Source organism: Symphodus melops (genome assembly GCF_947650265.1).
Source record: "Symphodus melops genome assembly, chromosome: 3".
NCBI lineage: Eukaryota > Metazoa > Chordata > Actinopteri > Labriformes > Labridae > Symphodus > Symphodus melops.
The window spans coordinates 14,639,790-14,661,020 of NC_136693.1; the positions used below are offsets into that span (position 1 = coordinate 14,639,790).

Below are 21,231 nucleotides of genomic sequence, written 5' to 3' on the forward strand. Positions count from 1 at the left end.
GTCTTTTTTTTCCCACCAGACCTGAATAGCATAGTGACATCAGAGAAAACTCAAATCGCTTTGGAAAATCACAAGAGGCTGTAAGCGAATCCATGAAATATTTTATAAATTGTATATACTTTATTAGTCCCTAAAGGAAATGGTTTTACATTAACATTACATAACATTTATAAAAACCTTAACCTAAGATATTTTGAAAAAAGAAAATCTGTTTCCCAGATAAAGAGTGAACTTACATTTTGAAATAGTTACCTTCATTTCAAAGAAAAAAATACATATTTTTTTTAATATATATTTGCAAGCCACAATATTAAACACACAGTTAATTATAATCTATTTCCACATAAAGCCATGTCTCTTACAGGGAAATAAGTTAATATCCTGGTGTCTGGGTGGACTGGAATTATACCAGTTTTGATGCGGCAGACAACAGTGCAATATAATGTGTAGTAAAATAACAGCCCATTAACTACATTGATTTTAAGCACTGGTGTCCATCACCCAGACCAGCAGGGGTCGCTGGCGGGAGTATTACCCCAAAAGCCACACTTATTTCACCCGGAAGTGAAGGACCGTGGGGGAAACCACGGTAGAGAATTGATTGTGGACGCTCCGCACAACTACTCAGAATTTCTTTTGTTAATTAGATATTAAAGCTAGTTTCTAACCAGTGCAAACAGAGGTATTTCTGCAGGAGGATTCAGCACACGTTAGAGATGTCGGTCGCGCCTCCTAATCGCTCCAACGCAGGCTGGCCGCGCGGCGGTGCCGTCCAGTTCGGGAACAAATACATCTCCGGGCCTGCGAAACCGCTCACACTGGAGAGGACCATCAACCTGTGAGTTAATGGGATCTATCAACAATAGATGTTGTAAAAAAAAAAAAAAAAGACATTCTGCCGATATTTGTAAAAAAAAAAAAAAAAGCAATATGTTAACTTAAAACGAGGGTAAAATAAAACGTGTAGCTTAGGTGACTCTTTCTGTTTGATGCATTTATAACTTCTCTCCCTCCACAGGACACTGATCAGATCAGTGGATAATAAATGATGTGGATGCACAAGACGTTTACGTTACATAATTGTTTTGGGGCGCCAACAAACGAAACTTTAATTATTGATTAATAGTCAATAAATCAAATGGTTGATGGCCACGAAATATATATTATAAACAAATTCGATTAGCGTTGAAAATGTAATTTATCATTGATCAGTTTTAATTGACGAGATCAAGTCTCTCAAAAAATGTGATTAACTTTTTTCTGTTTGAATGAAATTGTATTAAACAAGAAAGTTCCGCAGCTTCGCTGTTCTGCCCCTAAGAAAGGAAACCTCAAAGATAAAATGTAAACCGAAAGATGCCTCTGGAGAACCTCACTTCCTGGACAGTGCTCAGTCAACATATAGTTAATAAGACATTATTTTGCACTGAATTTATCTCAAATGTTAGACACCGTAATAAGAGATAAACGTGCAGTCGTAATGTACTTTCTCTACTCAATTCTTTGATGGGAAGTTCCTGATTGAATTCTTATTTTTGAATTTCAGCTTTTCATTTTATTACTAGCTTTTTCCTTTTTTTTTTTTACTTGCTACTAGACGTCCTTTACACGTAATTATACAATGTTTAAATAGATAGATCAATCTACTTGTGGTGTTACAGCAGCATGTTATCAAAGCAAATAAAATAACACAAGAATACAAAATAGATAAGCCCTAACACAATATGGATTCATCCAAAATTAAGATGAATGTTACATATAAATGAACGTTGACATACTTATTTATATAAAATATTATGTATTTTAAAGTTGTTGTTTTTTAATGATATTGTTTCAGTGATGTTATGAGCTGTGCTGTTGGTTTTCATTTCAACATCTCTTGTTGTCATTTATGTTTTTGTGCTCTTGGTGCAAATGATCCAGGCAGTAAAGGTTTCATTCATTCTTTTGTATGAATTTCCCTCGGGATCAATAAAGTATCTATCTATCTCTATCTATCTTTTGTAGCACAAGGATGTGAAACACACTTTGACAATCTCTAGTCATTCTCATTGACTTATCATGTGTTTTTTTTCCTTTTACTTCAGATACCCCCTTACCAACTACACATTCGGCACTAAGGAGCCTCTGTATGAGAAGGACAGCTCAGTGGCTGCACGTTTCCAGCGGATGCGGGAAGAATTTGACAAAATGGGAATGCGCAGGACAGTGGAAGGTGTTCTAATTGTTCATGAACACAGACTGCCTCATGTTTTACTTTTGCAGCTGGGAACAACTTTCTTCAAACTGTAAGTAGTTCATGTCCATCACCTCTTTGCATGAAGCAGGATAATTGTTTTTGCTGAACAGGTTTTTGTTGTTACTTCTTCATGTAGGCCTGGTGGCGAGTTGAGTCCAGGAGAAGATGAGGTGGAGGGTCTGAAACGCCTGATGACTGAGGTAGTACCTCTGTCACAGCACTCTCTCTTTTGTTAGTGTGCTCCTAGATGAGTTTACATGTCTTAACTTTTGTCTGAATGTTAGATCCTTGGTCGACAAGACGGTGTGAAGCAGGACTGGGTGATTGATGACTGTATTGGCAACTGGTGGCGCCCCAACTTTGAGCCTCCACAGGTTGGTAGATCACTTGAAACATTGTAATGTTTCATTAAACAAATGAAATAGGGTTAGCAGAAGGGATTCACAGATTGCATTGGTTTAACATCACGATGGGCCAATTCTGTTCCTGTTAATGAAAAAGGGTCATGCACTTGTTTCAGTAGCCAATGTCCATCAGTTGTTTCACATAAATGTACTGTTTGAAAGCCGATATACTTACTGCTGATTCAAAGAAGAGTTTTATTTATTCTCATGGTCAGAAAGTGTAAACCAGTGGTGTCCAAACTTTTTTTCTTGCGGGCCAAAATTGTCGTGTTAGAATCGCTCACGGGCCACAGGGTTTTTTTTGTGTGTTTTTTTTTAAATATTGGAAGGAACTTTTTGTATTTTGACCACTTAGGGAATAGTCAGGCTTTTATAGGTCTCCCTCACTAACATGAAAAAGAAAAAGAACGAAATATGCGATCTGATGAGGCCTGGGGCCAAAATCTTCTGATTCTTCGAACGAAGTCAAGGGCCACAAACAATCCATTCAAGGGCCACAAATGGCCCCCGGGCCGCACTTTGGACACCCCTGGTGTAGACAGTGTGGGTGTCTTATATTGTTTCTGGGAAAGATCAGTGACATGCAGCTTGTAAGAAACCTTCCGTAAAACAAGGATAAAAAATGATCAAGATGTAACAAACTCTCTGAATCGTCTAATTTGGCTTATTTTAAACATCTGTATTGACATTAGCCCTGATTGTCACAATATTTGCACCTTTGGTTATCAGCCATTGGTCAACCACAGTTCAAGTCTCTTGGGTTACAAGCATGTTTAGATTTATAGATACATGTGTTAGACACTTTCCTTTTTGTATTCCATCGAGCCAGGATTAAACTTGAAAATCTCTGTAGCTCTGTACACACAGATGTAGTTTGCATCTGTGTAGGATAACGAAGTGATCTGAAGTTGTTTTTGTCTTTCAGTATCCCTATATTCCAGCTCACATCACCAAACCTAAGGAGCATAAAAAGCTTTTTCTGGTTCAGTTGCAGGAAAAAGGTTAGTCTACCACAATGTAACTTGTCAAATTGATTTAAATCAAGTGAAATGTTTCTGTCGGAGAAGCAGACATGTTAATTTGAAAGGAGAGGTGGTATCATTGATTCTTGTTTTGAAACCCGTTTCCTCAGCGCTGTTTGCTGTCCCCAAAAACTATAAACTGGTGGCCGCACCATTGTTTGAACTCTACGACAACGCGCCTGGATATGGACCAATCATTTCCAGTCTACCACAGCTGTTGAGCAGGTACTGCTCATGTCTTTTTATACATTTGGTAATAGTGTGAAAAGCCTTCATTCATTTTTTTCTGTTCATTGTTATTGTGGATAAATGTTTTTAAAAAATTCTTCTAATCCGGAATCATAATGTCTCAATGGTCTCTCTCCAAGAGATATTGTAAGTGATGACGAATATAAAATCTGTATTTCTTTAATCCAATCAATTCATGTATTTTTCACTGATCACCCTCCTAATGCATTAACTAAAACTGTGCCACACTTATTTATACAAATAAGCAGGCAAAAGAAGACATGCTTACACAGTATCTGATTGAAGGCATCAATTTCAGATTGGACTTTGCTTTGACTAAAATTGGCCTGAAAGGTAAAGTGTTTATGACAGAAATAGATGAATATTGCAAGAGAATGACGTACAGTTTTCAGAGTATCCCTCAGAGCAGGGAAGTCAAATCAAACATGGAAACAAATCTATATCACTACATGACATCACAGAAAGCAAAACCAGTATTTGGTTTTTCAAAATGTATGACTGTGAAAACTTTAATCTCAGAAGAACATACACGGACCCTTTACTCTTGATTATCATTTCCTTTTTTAGGTTCAACTTCATTTATAACTAACGTGTGTGATCAGAAGACCATCCAGCTGTCTCTGTGAGTGCAGCTCTCTCTGAGCGCAGATGAAGGACAACGTGATGGAAAAAAACATGTCTCATCTATTGCTCTACTTTCACAAAAGGACATTTGTCATGTTTCACAAGGGGTGTTTATACTGTTAGAAGAAAATGTGATGTATCTGTCTTTTTTTTATCTTGAAAATAACTGCTTGTTTTTGTAGTATACAGGTCTGTAATTCAGTGTGGATTAGAATCAGATTTCATGTTCTCTCAGTTGAGGTAAATGTTTGATTAAACAAATGACATCATTGACTTTCCTGTTGTTTTAACCTGTAACAACGCTGTTTTCTTTTCTTTTTTTAATAAAGCAGTCCTTTGGGTATGTTTTTATAAAGTACACAGAGCAAATGAGCTGCTGAATGATATAAAAATGTTTATGCATGGTTCTGAGTTTATTTTCTCTATTAATAAATTATAGACGGATATAAAAGCAATGCTCAAATGTCAGAACTTAAATAGTTTGCTTAAAGTGTTTAAAATAGCACTAGAAATACTTTGGATGACTTAACTGATAGCCCATTTACCGTGTAAGAAATGGCATGTCTGTGATCACATGAGTCAGTTGTATGTTAGTTTGATCAAGTGGTCACTTTAAGGTTTTCAAGCTTCCAGACCTTGTGCTTATGAATCCTGAACAAACAGTGGCCACCATTAAACAAATGTAAAATGAAAACCCACAATCATAACCTTGCCCAAATAGACATTTGAGCTGTACACAATTAGACATGTACTCTTCAGCTTGTTTTCTTTCTTTTTCAATTATCACCCCACTGAAATTACTGAACACTAAATACTTGAAAAGGAATAGAAAAGAACATCATTCCTACATTTAACCAAGTTGGATTGCATTGAATACAAATGGCACTTTTCAACTCTAGTTTTAATTGTTCATTAAAAAACCCAACAAGTATTCCCTTCAAAACATCCAAATGTGAAATTGTGAATGTGAATTAAGATAAATCTGTTTAATATATTGGCACTACTGTAAGGAGACTATAAGGATATATATGTATGAACCATCTATGACTGTAAGCGTAAGGCTCTGCCTGACAGTCTCTACTCGGGGCGTGCACGAACAGCCTACCATTACGTCATTTGCCTGCGACACAAGAACCGCATGTGGGTAGCTATATTTATGGCTGTAATGCGTAAACCTGGTGATAGTTCGGATATAAGTATTATTTACAGTCAAATTGTGTAGCAAAGAGTGTTAATTACATCTATATTTATCCGTTTTTAGACCATCAATATCAGCTGCTCAATGGCGTCTAAACGACTCTCAGGCGAGGGTGGAAAAATGGAGAAGAAGAGGAAAAAGAAGAGTTGTTTAGAAAGAGCTGAACTTTGTGTAGCTTTAGAAGAAGAGCAGGTGAAGAGGTTCATGAAGGAGGCATGGAGCCACAGGAGTCGTTACAGTCAGGGTTAGTAAAGATTATCCTACAACAATAAGTTTAAATATGTCCTTCAGATCTGTCAACCAGGTAGTTACAATAAAAGGGTTTAAAAAAAACCAAAATACACCAGTTCAACTGTACATAACAAAATGCTGGATAAATATGATTTACTCTTTATCAATGATAGTTGTTCAAGTAATATCCAGTGGCTTTCTGGTGTGTTTGGTGTTAGATTGTAAGATAAATGATCACTAAGCGCATTAAATCAAATCTTAAATTGTGTTAATGGGTTGTGAATTTTCTCAAATCTAACTGGCTCACCCAGATGTATTCATCACTTCTTAATCTTTCATAGGTTTAGGATATTGATTTACATGTTTTGTATCATTAAAAAAATATATATATATACATGATTACATTTATTTGGCCAACATTACACAGCTGTTATCAACAGCAGCCTCGAAATTTGACTTGTTTCTGTTTTCTAGGAGATCTGGAGCTCGACTGTCAGCCTTTTCCTCACTGTATCATTAGAAACTTTCTCAGGAGCGAGACCTTTGTAGAGAACCTGCAGAAAGAACTGCTGGGGTTGAATTTTCATGAGAAATCAAACGACTTGTATAAATTTAAACAGGTTTGTAGCAATCGTATATCTGACAGCTGATGGCTTTTTTCTTTGGGTTTATGTTTTGTTATTGTTTTAATTTGTGTTTTTCTATCTATAAAGTCGGATGACTTGAAGAAAAGGACGGAGCCACATATCACAGGACTGAGGTAAAATAAGGGTTTCCCTTCTTTTTCTGCAGATACACAGTTTATCTCAGTATGAGGATTGATGTGTTGTGATTGTAGGTGCAGAGAAAGATGAGTTGTGGAGGTGATACATTTGAATAGTTTTCATAGTGTGAACTTCAAGGTGAAATAAACATGCATTATTGTAATAGAGCTAATTCTGTCCAAACAGAAGCAGCAAAAAAAAAAAAAAGCTCTTCATTATATTTCTAATGAACATATGAGCAACTTCACTTCACCTCATTGGCCTATTTGGCATCTCATCATGTGTGCTCTATTTTTTACTTAAGTAATCCAAACATCGTTTATTCAGTTTTTAAAAAGGTCAAAATATTATTTCCCTTATTTTACCCGAAATCATTTTCAAAAAAAAATATTTTGGGGAAATGGCCAATTCGTGGGAAGACATGTACACTAGGGGGCGCCAGAGAAAACATTGGACTCTTGATAAGAGTACTTTAAATCTATTGCTGTCGATGAAAGCCGAAAGCATCCACATGTAGCAGGACAGGACTCTGCAGTAAAATGTACATCGTTACAAAAGCAGTGTAAATATTGCTGATTTAAAATAAATGCCAAGAAACAAAGATCTTATTATATATTTATCGAGCAGTAAGGGCTGTGACTCCTGCCCAGCGCTCCTTTATTTAAATCAAGTCCATCAAATATTAAGATCAAAGAAAATAAAAGAAAGAACAGTATGATTTAGGTGTCCAGACTTAAGACTTAAACATCCCCCACATAGCAATGTAATGTCTTTAAAATGCTTTTTGGTGATTGTACAGTGTTACACACACTCATGAGATAGAGCCCTGGAGTATAAATACCGTGATTAGATACACAATAATGCCCTCCTCTTGTGTTCATCAATTATTTATGTCACAACAAAATGTCATGGTAGGTTTAAGCAGTCAAACAATCTCTGCCTTGAGAGCTCTACACAAGGTTAAGAGTTTCTGCACCATTGTCATTGCCAATACAAAACAAAATTGCACAAAGAAATGCTGTTCATATTTTTTGGTTTCTGCAGGCAGGCCTTGTTTGGTCATTTCCGCTCATGGCTCGGGGAGGTGTTAGGGGTTGAACTGCAGTCCACAGTGGATATCTCCTGTGCCAAATATGAACACACAGGTGAGCTTAATTTTTCTTTCTTTACAGGAAGAACGGGTATATTTTTAGGCCTCTTCATACCAGTATTTGACAACTTTCCTCATCAAATTTTTTTTCTCTTTTTATAAACATAAAGTTCTCTTCTGTTTCTAGATGTCCTTTTGTGTCATGATGATGAATTAGAGGGGAGGCGCGTTGCTTTCATTCTTTATCTTGTTCCTTCATGGCAGAGCAGTGATGGAGGAACACTTGATCTTTACACAACAGACAGTGCGTATCCCCATTCCTGTGTTTGTGCATTTTTTTTTTTTTTTACATTGTGTACCTCTGTAAAATCTTCATCTTTGTTGTCAGGTAATTTTCAACCAAAGAGTATCTTAAAGTCTCTGGTTCCATCTTTGAACACACTCGTCCTCTTTGAAGTGTCTCCAGTCTCTTTTCATCAGGTAAGAAAACCCCCTCATCCTTCCATCAGTTTAAAAGTAAAAAAGCATCTGGGATCTTAAACTGATAGCATTGGGTTTTTTTTTCAGGTGTCAGAGGTTTTGACACAAGACAAGTGTCGTCTCTCCCTGAGCGGCTGGTTTCATGGACCTTCTTTGGAGCGTCCCCCACGCCACATAGAGCCCTCTGTTCCAAGGAATCCCCACTTACCAAGAGATGTGAGTTTGGTCAAACATGCACAGGGATGTTTACACCTTTATTTGAAGTAAAATGTTTAACTTTGGGGAAAAAAACTGTGTTGCTAGGGATATGGTAATTCACAGTGCTTTTCCTATTTAGTCTGACTTGTAATGAAATAAGTAATAGTACCATTCAATATTATTATTAATAAAGAAGAAGCACCATTTTCATGAGTTCAATATTTATTATTACAAATAACGAAAATTGTCAGTAGTAGGTGTTTCCACTATTTGCTGTAATGACAGCTTGACAGCGACGTCTCATGATGTTGTTCTGAGGCAATGCGTTCCACTCCTCCACAAGTGCTACACGCAGTTCTGCCAGGTCACGTGGGGGGTGGGGTACGAGTATCCAGTGATGCCTGCTCAGACTGTTGCAGCTTCTCCACCAAAGCGAACCCTGGGCACCATGTTGACCTCGGTGTATCGCTCTCCTTGCATTCTTCAGCAACGCTGACGACCATCACATCTGTGCAAGCTGACCCAACACTCCTCAGTGAACAGGATGGTAGACCACTGCTGCCTTGTCCAGGTCACATGGTCTTGTGCCCATTGCAACGGTCGTCTGGCATTCAAGCCAAAGCGGTGGAGTCGGTTGTGAATGGTTTGTCTGGAAACCCTCGTACCCCTCACTTTTCGTAAACAGGCCTGCAGCTGTGTGGCAGTAGCGTAATGGTGTCTGAGTGCAGAGGTCCTTAGGTACTGGTCATCATTGCGGTCCATCACTTGTGGGGCTCCACTCCTGGGTCTGTCACCAACACTGCCAGTACTTCTGAGTCTTGCTGAAAGTCTGCTGATGACACTTTGAGGCACACCAAGTTCACGAGCAACATCTGACTGCCTGCTACCGAGCTGAAGGCGCACTATGGCCAGGTGGTGCTGCTCATCCGTTAAGTGACTTCAAGCGTTCATGGCTGTTTGAATGATGAACTGGGAATGACTTACGGCTTTTTATACTCCCAGAATGTTGAAATTGATGCCACAATGGGTTGTCTTTTTGTATTTTTTTGGAATTGGCTCCAATATGTAAGGTGCACTGTACACAGTGAGACAATTACATGGAAAACACAAAATGAGGTGTGTCTTTCACTCTAATACGATTGCCTCTCTTTCCCAAAAATCACTGAAGTGAAACCAACCATATGTATGAAACCCACTGAAGACCTCACAATATCTCTAACTTGTTGTGAGTAGTGTAAATGAGAAGACTTGATATCATGCTTATCTCTGTCTGCTACTCTAAATATTAAGTATATATTTACATCTGGTTAGTCTAACTACACAAAGTGCCTTGGTTTGTCCAAAGTTACAGAGTCTTATCTGACAGCACCTCTTAATCTTGCTTGTGAATCGTTTGGATCTCGAATTTAATCTCTTCCAGAACTGGAGTGTGCAAAGTCACATATTGTTCAAAATACTTTTTTCCATGTTGTTTGTTATTATAGTATTATTTTTATTATAGTGTAATTTTAAAAAGACCATGCTTATGTATGTTTTTGTTTTTCTATGGTTTGTCTGAACAGCCTTTTTGAATCTGTACCATTATACCGACAACATATGGAACTGTGGAAAAGAATTTCTCTAAGGGGACAACTAATATACTAACCTTTGCAAACATTATAACAAACGACCGGGATACAATAGTTGCACAAATAACAACATAGAAAGTAATATAACTAACATTGGCTAGTATGTGGGTTGGCAAACTGTCACTACTGCCACTGTAAACCTAACATGCCAGACCCAGAACACCAGCTCCAGGCAGCAGTACTTTTCTGCTGCTATATCGAACAACATAGGTAAACTAAAAAAAAACATTTTTGCAATCCTCCCCACAACACTTTGTTTCTTTTTCATGTATAAATAGTACAAAATTAATTTTCCTCTGCACACACAGAAACAGCTTGGGGACCTCATTTTTGATGGGCAGATGATTTAGATCCTCTCTTTCAACTTTGCGAAAAAATGAACAGGTTTATTTCCCAATACGTCAAACTATTCCTTTCATAATCTGCTTTACAGGAAACACTGCTGTTGGAGTGGATCAATCCAGTGTACTTGGACATATCATACCAAGAGCAGGTACAGGGGGAGTTTGAGGACAGCTCTGAAATCCAGCTGAAAGATTTTCTCAAGGTAACTTGTCCAACAAATGTTCTGCCAGCCACGTTCACTCGTTTTCTGTTTTCTGATGATGAGTCTGTCATACAGGAGGAGAAGTTCAGGGAGGTGAGTGAGTTACTAAGACTCAATCTGATAGAGTGGACAAAGAGAGGTCCGGCCAATAAGAGGTAAGCCATGTTTCATACATCATTTAAACAGATCATATTTGATGGGGTTTATTTGTTTGGTATTTATTTACATGAATTTGTGTACATTTAGATGCTATGAAGTGGCTTCTCTGGATACTTTGCCAGAGTGTGTGAGTGCCTGCTGGGAGCTGCTTCATTCAGAGGCTTTCTTCCTGCTTCTCTCCAACTTCACTGGCCTTCAACTACACTACCTGTGTCCTGCTGATGATGATGATGACGATGATGAAGATAAAAGGGAAGGGAACCGGAAGGAGAAAGATGATGTTAAGGATGAAGAAGCAACTGGGTCTTCCATTGAATCACCCGAAAACACAAGTGAAAGGAAAGGTATGTCAGAATGAGATGATCTCCTTAGGCACACGCGTGTGTGTATAAGATTTGACCCGTTTATTATTCTTTAGAACCGAGCACACCTGTATGTAGTGCTGAGCTGCGTCGATGGTCTCATGGCAGCTACACTCTGTTGCACGATGGAGAGGCGGCAAAAGCAGAGTACGCTTTGGACCTCATTTTGCCTTTTGGATGTGCTGGTGAGTCACACACACGCATGCAAACACTAAAAAAAATATACATCCATCATTGTTTTACTGATATATTTTTTTTTTTTGTAGACTGGCAGTCAGAGTATGGGGGCTTCACATGTTATGTTGCTAATGAGGAGGATGAAGAGGTGAATATTTATCATAGCATATACTGTAGTGTGACTGTGCGTGTTTGGTCTAACCTTCAATGGTTATTATCATCATTACTTTGGTTTCTTCCTCACAGCTTCTGACGGTGTATCCAGAAGATAACTCCCTCGCCCTTGTCTACAGAGACAAAGAAACTCTCAAATTTGTCAAACATGTCAACCAGAAAAGCTCCTGTGATTCTACCTGCAGAACATTTTATGACTTCTCTTTTGTGTACTATGAATAAATATATATATCTATCTTATAGGTTTCTTGTCATCTTTGTTACACACTATGGACACACTATTAAACATTGCAATGTAAACAGAAAAATAAAAGATGACAATAACTACATTTTTTTTATTGCACATATTTTACCTTGAGGTTTACTGGTTAAAATTCCTTTTCTTCCCAAAAATGTTGACTTCCAGAAAAAAAAATAGATATTTTTTTCCCCCATGATAGAATTCCCTCTTCTTGTGCATGTTAATTTTGCCACCCTTGCTTTTGCATTCATCAGCCTTGTCACGAAACTGGTAATAAAACTAATCAAATAATAGTGAACACAGCAGGGGAAATCATTGGCATCACTCCGCTCCCTCATGGACATCTACAACACCTGCCTCACCTGTAAAGCATCCAGCATTGTGTGTGACCCTACCCACCCATCACACAGACTCTTCAGCCTCCTGCCTTCTGGGAGATGGTTACGGAGCCTCCGAGCCAGCTCCACCAGACCAATGAACAGTTTCATCCTCCAAGCCATCAGGAGATGAACTTTCTCTCCCTCTTGCCCCCCCAGCTCTGGACATTGAACCTCACCACCCATCCTGAAACAGTCCCCTCCTCTCTCTCTGGTACTCTCTCACTGTCTCTCTCTGTCGCCAAGCTGAACTGGAACTGGATACCAATAAGTATCTGACACTTTTACATGAATGCCACTTTATAAAGACTGTTCCTCATCAGCAACACAGAAGCATCTGTCACTTAAAAAAAAAAAACTCTTAAAATACTAAAACAAATATTATTTCATTTGCTAAGGTAGTGCCATACACTTATTTACTTTAGTTTAATAGAAGTTGCTGTTGTTGTTTTTTTGCACAGTATCTCAAAAGTTTTGTAAATCTCTTATTTTTATCCTCTGTACTTTTGTAAATATTTTTTAAATCTCTCTACTGTTAGTTTACACCGTTGTTTTTTTCGATGTTTCTGTATGTCCAGCACACGTTTAAAAATTGACAATAAAGATGACTTTGACTTAGCCTGGATTGCTTCAAATTGTTTGAGAAAACCATCCCTTGAGATGTCTTTTTTTCTCTATATTCCAATCATTGTTAGTCCAGATAACACCTGAAATGTAGTACCAAAGAAGTACCTTGTTTTGTTTAAAATCAATGTTATATACTTTGTCAAAGTATTTGCATTTCAGTGGGTTGCTTGATTACAGCTATAACACGAATAGGTAAGATTTAAATTACCCCTGTTTAGGAATATAATACTCTGCAGATACACCGTGCTTATATGCCTGTCACAAAATAGTGGGGGGAAAAAAATGATGTGATAAAATCATCTAATCATCTGTTTAAAGTTACAGTCTATGGTTTAAAGTAGCTATCAAACGTTTTCCGATATCCCCGCTGATTTATCTCTCAAACAATACAAGTTCCTCCATGTTTAATTCTCATCATTTGTTCTATTGCATTAATGATTATGTACAATTTCAATAAATAACAATAGAAAATGTTAACATTAAAGGTGTGAAATATTTTGCCCTACATACATACAAGAAAAAAAAGCTTCCTTCCTGTCATGATTTTCGCCCCAGGCAAAATGTTGATTTCCTCCAATCAGAGCACTCTTTGCTTTATGATCAGCCAATGGGAGTTCGGGAAGTTTCTACCAGTGGGTGTGATCCTTGAGTAGGAAGCGTCCACGAACAATATAACAAAGTTTGAAGGTAAGTTTGTACAGAGTTTATATAAGTCTTACTTTAAATGGAAAGTAAATATTTTAAACCACGTAGGTTAAATGTCGTGTCTGTAGCTTTTCATCAACAAAACACAGCTGTTTGCAGTGGCTTTCTGTGGCCGAGGTTTTACGTCGGCTGTAGGTGAGATAAGTCTTAACGAAGTGTACCCTAACAACCACTCGTGTTCTTTTATCGTCTTATTAATATGTTTACAGTACAGACGTGTGCTGTTTTGTGTTTCTAGGAAGTCAAACTTTTGAGCTGCTATGAACAAAGCTTTACTTGATACACCTCAGTTGTTGGACATTTACGTGCTATAACGTAGAAAACCACCTGTACGTATGTGTCGCATAGCAACCACAATTTGTGCTGGGTTTATTATTTACATGTCGCGATAGGTCTTATAACACTTAGGCTTTGGAAATATAAATCACAAGCTGGCTTAATTTGTCTCACGGGTGTTACTGAAGATATATGTTGGACTACCTGTAGTGTGACACAACATCACCCTTAAATGGGCTTAATTGTTTTACGACACTTGTAGACAGATGAAACCTTTAAAGGTCACTGTCAATGTGTTGTCTCTGTTATCCTTACTGGTTGATCGGGATATACAGTCTCAATGCAAAATGTTGTGCTAAAACCAATGTTTGGATTCAGCATTTTGAGTAGGATAGAGTTTTCTGAATTTGTTGTTTCTTTCTGTACAGCAGCCATTAAAGTAATGCCAGATTCAGAAAGAATATTTCAAATCAAAAATATTGTAACTCCAAAGCCAAAGCCTAAAATTGTTTCCTCACTTTTCACAAGCAGGATTCCCCACATTTTGGCTATTTTTGTTGCTTTTACTGACACTGACAAAAAAAAATCTATGTAAATCCTACAGTCCATAAATACCATGGTATGTTTTCATCTTCTTAAGAAAAACATTTTTGTGTGAGATTTGTCTGACAGAGTGTTGTAAAATTGTAAACTTTTCTTCACCTCCACGGGCGTTTGCATTTATGCTGCTTGATTAGACCTCTTTTGAGGACTCTCAGTAAATCGTACTGTACAGACTGTAATGTTTCTGCAAAGGTCCCAAAACAACTCTATCCAGGTCATACAGGGGTTAATAAAGAGGCTATGCTTTAACTGGAGCTCTGACTGCAGAAATGGCTGACAACAAGCAATCTCAATTTGGGAAACTTTGAGGAGGCATTGGTTTTCTTTCATCAAGCCATTATCTTAGGATCTGCTTAGTCACAATATACTATGTAACAGACAAACACAAGCATGACATCCTGACACCAAGGGGAATTAACTAATTTCTGAAAGTAAATTCCCATGTGAATGTAATATCATTTCCCCCTTTATTGTCAGACGAGCTGTCTAGGGAATACTAGAGGTTGCCTTTTGGCAGCAAAATCTAAATGATATATTTTAAGCTCCTGATGATCACTTAATCCTGATACAGCTGGTGAACAAATCTCACAGTGTACTTCCAGGGTAGACCGATAGATAGGATAGCATATAATTACATACTGGCTAAGTTGTGAAGATTCCTGTAGACCAAACAACCAAGCATACTGTGTATTAGTGAAATATTAGGACATGCATATAATCCAGCTCAGAGATGCTCTTTCCACGCAGAGCGCTCTGCATCCTGTGCATGGAGACAACATCAAGAGTTAGCAGACGGCTTCAGTGATTCATTCAGAGTACGGCAGTCAGGGGCTGGACAGGGGGAGGGGAAAATTGAGATTAAACATGTTTTTATGTAATGAGCATTTCAAAAGCAGGCTGGGGTAAAAAAAAAAAAAAGGAAAAAAAAGGGAGAAAGTGAAGTGAGGGTCGTATACCAGGGATCAAACATGGGTTTGATTCCAGGAGGATGCATACATTGGTCTGTTATTAGCCCAAGCAGTATTATTTAGAGAAGTTTATTGAACCCTACAACATCAAACATTTCAATACATCTTCAGTTCAGAATCTGTTGACAGGTTCACTGTAAAGGTTGTTTAACTCAGACAATATCGGGTTAGTTATTTGAGAAGACTACACTTATATGCCCTGCAGAAAACCGCCCTGCTCCCCCCTCCCTTAAAACTCTGCAGTTCAAACCAGGGTCTGCAGTGTTGAAGACACTCAGAGGTCAGTAGTATTTTGAATATTTACTCGATAGTTATGCATTTCTGACACATTGTGTTACTGCAGCAGCGCATTTAGGGGAATCATGAATATTGTGAATAGCTTTTTCTTAATCTTTTAGCAGTGAAAACCTTTTTTTTGGTTTCTATTTATTCTGGTCTTCTAATATCCTCGTGAAATGGTTGTAGTATTATGTAATAATAGCCTCTACAAAAAAAATCCTCAAAAATATAAAAAGGGCACTAAAAGCAGTCACTGAGATTAAAGTTAAACAATTGATTTTTTTCTGCTTTGCGCAGGAGATATGTTTAGTAAGATTATGCAACAGACACGCAAATATTATTAAAATAATAATGTATGCATTGTCAGTCCACTCAGGCCCACTGACTCTTTGATACACAATCAAAAAAGGAAACTGAAAAAAAGCTGAAAGAGTCAACTCGTCACGTTGTCGAAAATGTATGTTAGGTTTTGAGCAAGAATCCATGTTTCTTTTCGATAGCAGTCAAACTTTGAATCTAACATTGATAAGGTTTGCACATTAAAATCTCCAATTGTTACAGGAGACAATTTGTACACCTTCCTTGTGAATTAATTCTTACTTCTTCTCCAAACCTTATTGGTTGTTTAGGGATGTTTGTCTTCAGGGTGACATTATTATGAAAACACAGATGATAGACAAACTGTGCAAGCAGACATCTTCAGACCCAGTCTGTGGAGCGGCAATTATTTTTCCAGGGTTACTTTTTTTTTCTTTTTTTTTTTTTACAGCATCTCACTCTCTTCTTTGATGTTTTCTTCTCTCGGCTGTGACTCTGTACTGTGTGTCTCACTCTGTGTTCAGAGGATGGCTGGCAGGATTGTGGATGGTGGGTCATGGACAGGATGTGCAGTTATGTTTCTGCAGTCGCTGTGTCCTGGTGTTGACCTGCTTTCTCTCTTCAAAGACCAGGAACAGGGAAAGTTCATCGTCTTTAAAGTCATCAAGCTGACACTTACAGGTACGCTCTGTCTTGAAGGATTCAACCATTCAATACTACATGGGACTAAATACCAAACATTGTTTATCATACTGTTGACATCTTGTGTATTGCTCTGGTATGTTCTTTGGTCAGATTCTGCAGGAGGATTGGGTGGTTATGAGATACTTAAGATCCATGATGCTGATCCTTTCCTGGGGGTGGAGGTGAAGTTTGTGGATGAGGCAGCCTGTCAGTACTTTCTCGAGAGCTACAGCTCTGGAGCAGTGCGACAGTTCCTCTCCCAACATGCCTGCCGGCTTCTTGCTCTTTCACAAGAGCTCACTGTGGAAACCCAGCTAAAAGCCAGCACACACATCCTGGATCTGTATCTGGACAGGCTGGAACTTTGTCTGAAGCACATCCACCTGTCACAGGTATATTGATTGTCTCATATTTAGTGATTTAAGGTGGACTTCATGTTGACATTTTTAAAGTAATTGGTCCTCGGCCAGATATTCAGTCCAACATTGTGTTCATGTTGGCTGATTCTTAAAATGGTGTTTTTCTTGCCTAGACAGTCAATGGTGAGGGTTAGGTTTTGTTTTTGTTTTTTTTACTAAAGCTATAGTTTTCTCCTTTACCAAATGAAAGTTGTTTTAAGGGATGTTAGTTCTTCATGTCTTAAAAAACTGGTAAAGCCTTACTTCTTGGCATTTCTTTATTATTGAAGGTGGGTAGGAAACTAGCAAGCTATGCAGGAAGTTTACTTAGCCATTATTTATCCCAACTATTAAGCCCTAATTATTCACTCATTCCATTTAAACCACAGATATAGAGATAGTAGGCAAGAGAGGATGTGATGACTTTGAATCCAGCAGAAACCTACCGAAACAAACTGAAACAAGATCATCCAGTTTATGGAGTAAATCCACTTCACATAGCTGAGATATGAACATCTGAGCTTGTCGGTACTCTCTGAAGATGCAGCTACGTAAAGTTCATGAGACACACGTTCAAAGATGCACAAATACTTGTTTATTCTGCCAAACAAAGTGACTAGCTGTCAACTTAAAAACACTCAAACCAGCATTCAACTCAATACTAATTTTACTAAAAGATTCCAAAGTAAATTCCCAGCGCCGCAAAAATATGATAAACAGAAATACTTTGGTTCATTCATTTTCCAAGTAGTAGTAGTAGTAGTAGTAGTAGTGGGTAGAGATTCTGTATTCAACAACTCATTGTTGCAAAAACTTGACTGCTCATGATCTTGGAATACTTCTTGAAAGAAAAGAAAAATATAATTAAAAAAAGTTTTTTAGCTCTCAAATGGCTAGTGCTCCAAAATGTTTTAACTCTTTTTTTTAAAAATTTGCTTTCTGTCATTTTGTGTCAGCCGGAGCGTCTGAGGGACGAGGAGATTGATTACCTGGAGGAACAGCTGGAGAATGAAGCCCTTGGTCCAGCTCCTCAGGCTGTCCCCAGCAACTGCTTTAAGTTTCAGAATAGAGTGTTTGGTGAGTCAACCATTTCTACACTTGAGTGCTTCATACGGTGTCCTTCAAAGGCTTGTTGTCAATATATTAAGCAGCATTTATAGCAAAAGCAAAAAAAAAAACATTTTCATGATACTGAGATTGTTTAGGGACAAATGTTGTTCCAATGACATTCTTTTCATTTACTTTTTTTATAGCAAGCCATACAATTGAAGCACAACGTATATCTTCCTTGTCTCACTACAACAATGTGATTATGTGTCGCGCAGATAGAATTGGTGCTTGTCTTTCATCATCCAAAAGCTTGCATTTATTTATTCCAACCATGTCGATCATTGCTGCGATGTCGCGTACAATTTAGGTTGTATCGTTTTGAAACCTCTTTCATGATCATGGGTTTTTGCAGCTGATTTTGCTCTGGAGTAAAAAAGAACGTTTTGTTTTTTTAATGCCACAAGCTGCCAAATTCAACATTTAACCACCCAGTCCATTGTGTTGTATTTTTTGACACGCTATGGAATCAGTGCTGTTTGCCATTGTACTCTCTAATCCAACCATTTATGAATTGATGTTCAGTCTAAGGGAAGAGATTAGTGCCAGTAGATAATGTATTTGGATTGCATTGATTTACATGTATTGACACAGAATTTAAAAACTTCTTTAAGTTAACTATGATTTTTTTTAAATTCACCTGATTAAAGACTAGATTACTCTTCTTTCACGTTTAGATCAAGCTCGCTCATACTATATGTAGGCAGGAGAGACGTCTACTCCCTAAGTACCTTTTAACGACCTCAGCTGTACCAATTTTAAAAACTGATTTATAAAGTGACTAAATGAATGTGAAAAATAATAATTAAAATGATCTCAATAAAATCTAAATTATGAAATTAGTCTGGTTTAGATTGTGCTTGACCATTTTAAATGTAACCAGCTAGGATGCATTGCCTGTTACGTTCACTTGCTGCATGACAACATGGCTAAACCAGGGGTAGACTGGCCTTCTGGACATTCTGGTGAATCACAGAACGGCCACTGATCCAGTACAGCTGGCGACCACCTTGCATGCATCATTTTTATTTTTTTTTAACTGTGTGGAAGCACCGAACCTGCACAGGATTTGTTAATCTAAAGCAACTGTCACTCTTTGTGTGACTGTGAACAGAGACTGCAGACTGTGCTTCTTGCACTTCATTGAGACCACAGAGAGTCTATGTTTCCCATCCTCTCTGTCTCTCTCTTTCCCCTCTCCTTTTATTTTTTAACAGTAAATAAACATTAAAGGGCTGTTTTATAGTCCCGGTCCATCCCTCTGCCAAACTCTGTATTATCTTATAAAGCCACTATGTTACGACAGGAGCTGTTGTTTGGACTTCGCAGATTGAAAGGAAATGTCCAATCTCGCATGAACTTTTTCTTCAGTGTTTTGTTCTGTGCTGTTAATAATAAGCTGTTTGATAAATCAGGACTAAACGTGATTCTTAATAAAAGCTACTTTGACTCCTTGTCTGTTCAATGTAAAAAAGCATCTGTTTGACAAAATTTTTTTGATAACAAAAGAGTTTTATCATTTTAGAGGAATGTAAATGTATTAAAACAGCAGATCCATAAGTTGTTATTGGAAATGCGTACTGCTTATATGCATATATACAAACCAATGTTTACATAATCACATCAAAGAACATATTTAATTTGTCTTATCACTTCATCCTTTATCATTTTGCCTGTCAGAGGACCGTATGCTGACAGCAGCAGATGTTCAGAGCTTCTCTAACGGAGTGGGCCGTCAGTGGAAGCACGTAGGGAGGGCCCTGGGGAAGAGCTGCCGGGCTCTGAAAGGTCCGGCCATAGACAACCTGGCCTACGAGTACGAGAGAGACGGGCTGTATGAGCAAGCCTATCAGCTGCTCAGCCGCTTCATTGAGGCAGAGGGGAGAGCAGCCAAGTTGAGCCGGTTGGTCAAAGCACTGGAGGACTGCAAACTCACCAGCCTGGCTGAGAATATTTTGGACATACAGCCTTGAGAGTGACCCTGTTTGCTTTTCACCTACCTGAAAACTAAGGGGGAGAGGTCATCTCCGCTCTCTACAGTTCACTGTGTCCTGCCTGCTTTTATGTACAGTATATTTGTTCTTGATTGGCGTCTGTCGTTTCAAATCATTCCTCAGTGTGTGTGTGTGTGCTTTGATATGTGTGTTTGTGTATGAGCATGCTCCAGACAAAGAATTGATTTATATCTTCATTGCCTTTTCAATTATTAGTATTATTGTTTGAATTTAGATGAAATGATCCATCATCATTGTCATGAAATATGCTGTCTTGAGTTTTAAACACTGTTGAACCTGTTTTCATCATGTAGTTCTTTTTAGTTCTGCTTTATGAGTCAATTTACACATGGAGCCTTTTGGGTTTTATTGGTAATGAGAACACAACTGAAGCTTATAGATTTTTTTTTCTCCAAAATGGGTTTCTACAAATTAAATGGTTTTTAAAAAAAAGTCTTTGTGTTTTTGTACGATGCATTAGTGTAATTAAAACTGAAAACATCATTTTGTCTAAATTCCCTCAGGTATAATTTAGCACTAATCCTCCCTCCCTCCCTCTTGTCACTCCCTGTCACTCATGTACACGTGCACTTGCTCATATGATTAAACTGTGCTGATAACTGATGTTTCTGAGTGTGTGCCACCATGCGTCACACTTTGTAGGGGGCTTCAGGGCAGAGAGCTGGGGATTGCAGTGTGTGTGTGTGTGTGTGTGTGTGTGTGTGAGAGAGAGAGCGAGTAAGTAAGTGAGTGAGTGAAGGCTTTATCTCTGCCTGGCTGTCAAAGGGGAAATTCACTGATGGACAGATGAAGTCTCTTCAGGTTGAGCTCCTCTACTGGTTTTATTCAGGGTCCACTGTGGAGCCCCACCCCCCTTTCTACTGCACTTGACCATCCATCCAGATGTGATGTGTGGATTAGAAGCTTTTATCACTTACTTATTACTGTTATGTAGTATGACCACAACCCCCACAAAGCTCTGTAAGTTATGATAAAACACACATCTCTTTAGATTAGATGTAACCGGGAGCAGGACTGCCTCTTAAATAACTGAAGTTATTTTCTGGGAATTTTGGGGGATTAATGACATAACATTACATACACTAGT

At 38.1% G+C, this 21,231-nt stretch overlaps 3 protein-coding genes across 4 annotated transcripts; all 3 read left to right on the top strand.

Moving 5' to 3' along the window:
- The first annotated feature begins 522 nt into the window (after positions 1-522).
- On the top strand, positions 523-4,858 carry nudt21 (nudix hydrolase 21). Its single transcript, XM_079340197.1, has 7 exons — positions 523-838; positions 2,088-2,288; positions 2,376-2,439; positions 2,524-2,613; positions 3,569-3,644; positions 3,776-3,890; positions 4,482-4,858. The coding sequence occupies exons 1-7, from the start codon at positions 717-719 to the stop codon at positions 4,501-4,503; spliced, it is 690 nt and encodes a 229-aa protein (XP_079196323.1). The 5' UTR covers positions 523-716; the 3' UTR covers positions 4,504-4,858.
- Positions 4,859-5,608: 750 nt separating this feature from the next.
- Positions 5,609-11,782, top strand: ogfod1 (2-oxoglutarate and iron-dependent oxygenase domain containing 1). The gene is made up of 13 exons (XM_079340056.1): positions 5,609-5,980; positions 6,442-6,587; positions 6,681-6,727; positions 7,776-7,876; positions 8,009-8,125; positions 8,210-8,301; positions 8,389-8,517; positions 10,561-10,674; positions 10,750-10,829; positions 10,921-11,177; positions 11,252-11,380; positions 11,462-11,520; positions 11,619-11,782. The coding sequence occupies exons 1-13, from the start codon at positions 5,821-5,823 to the stop codon at positions 11,766-11,768; spliced, it is 1,581 nt and encodes a 526-aa protein (XP_079196182.1). The 5' UTR covers positions 5,609-5,820; the 3' UTR covers positions 11,769-11,782.
- Positions 11,783-13,356: 1,574 nt separating this feature from the next.
- Positions 13,357-20,747, top strand: tradd (tnfrsf1a-associated via death domain). Of its 2 annotated transcripts, none has more exons than XM_079339051.1 (5): positions 13,357-13,478; positions 16,465-16,621; positions 16,736-17,016; positions 17,979-18,099; positions 19,810-20,747. In XM_079339051.1, exons 2-5 carry the CDS (start codon positions 16,468-16,470, stop codon positions 20,100-20,102), a joined length of 849 nt encoding a protein of 282 aa, XP_079195177.1. In that variant the 5' UTR covers positions 13,357-13,478; positions 16,465-16,467; the 3' UTR covers positions 20,103-20,747. The 2 variants fall into 2 exon arrangements, with proteins under 2 accessions (XP_079195177.1, XP_079195178.1); XM_079339052.1 differs by lacking the exon at positions 13,357-13,478 and adding an exon at positions 13,485-13,631.
- The last annotated feature ends 484 nt before the right edge of the window (positions 20,748-21,231 follow it).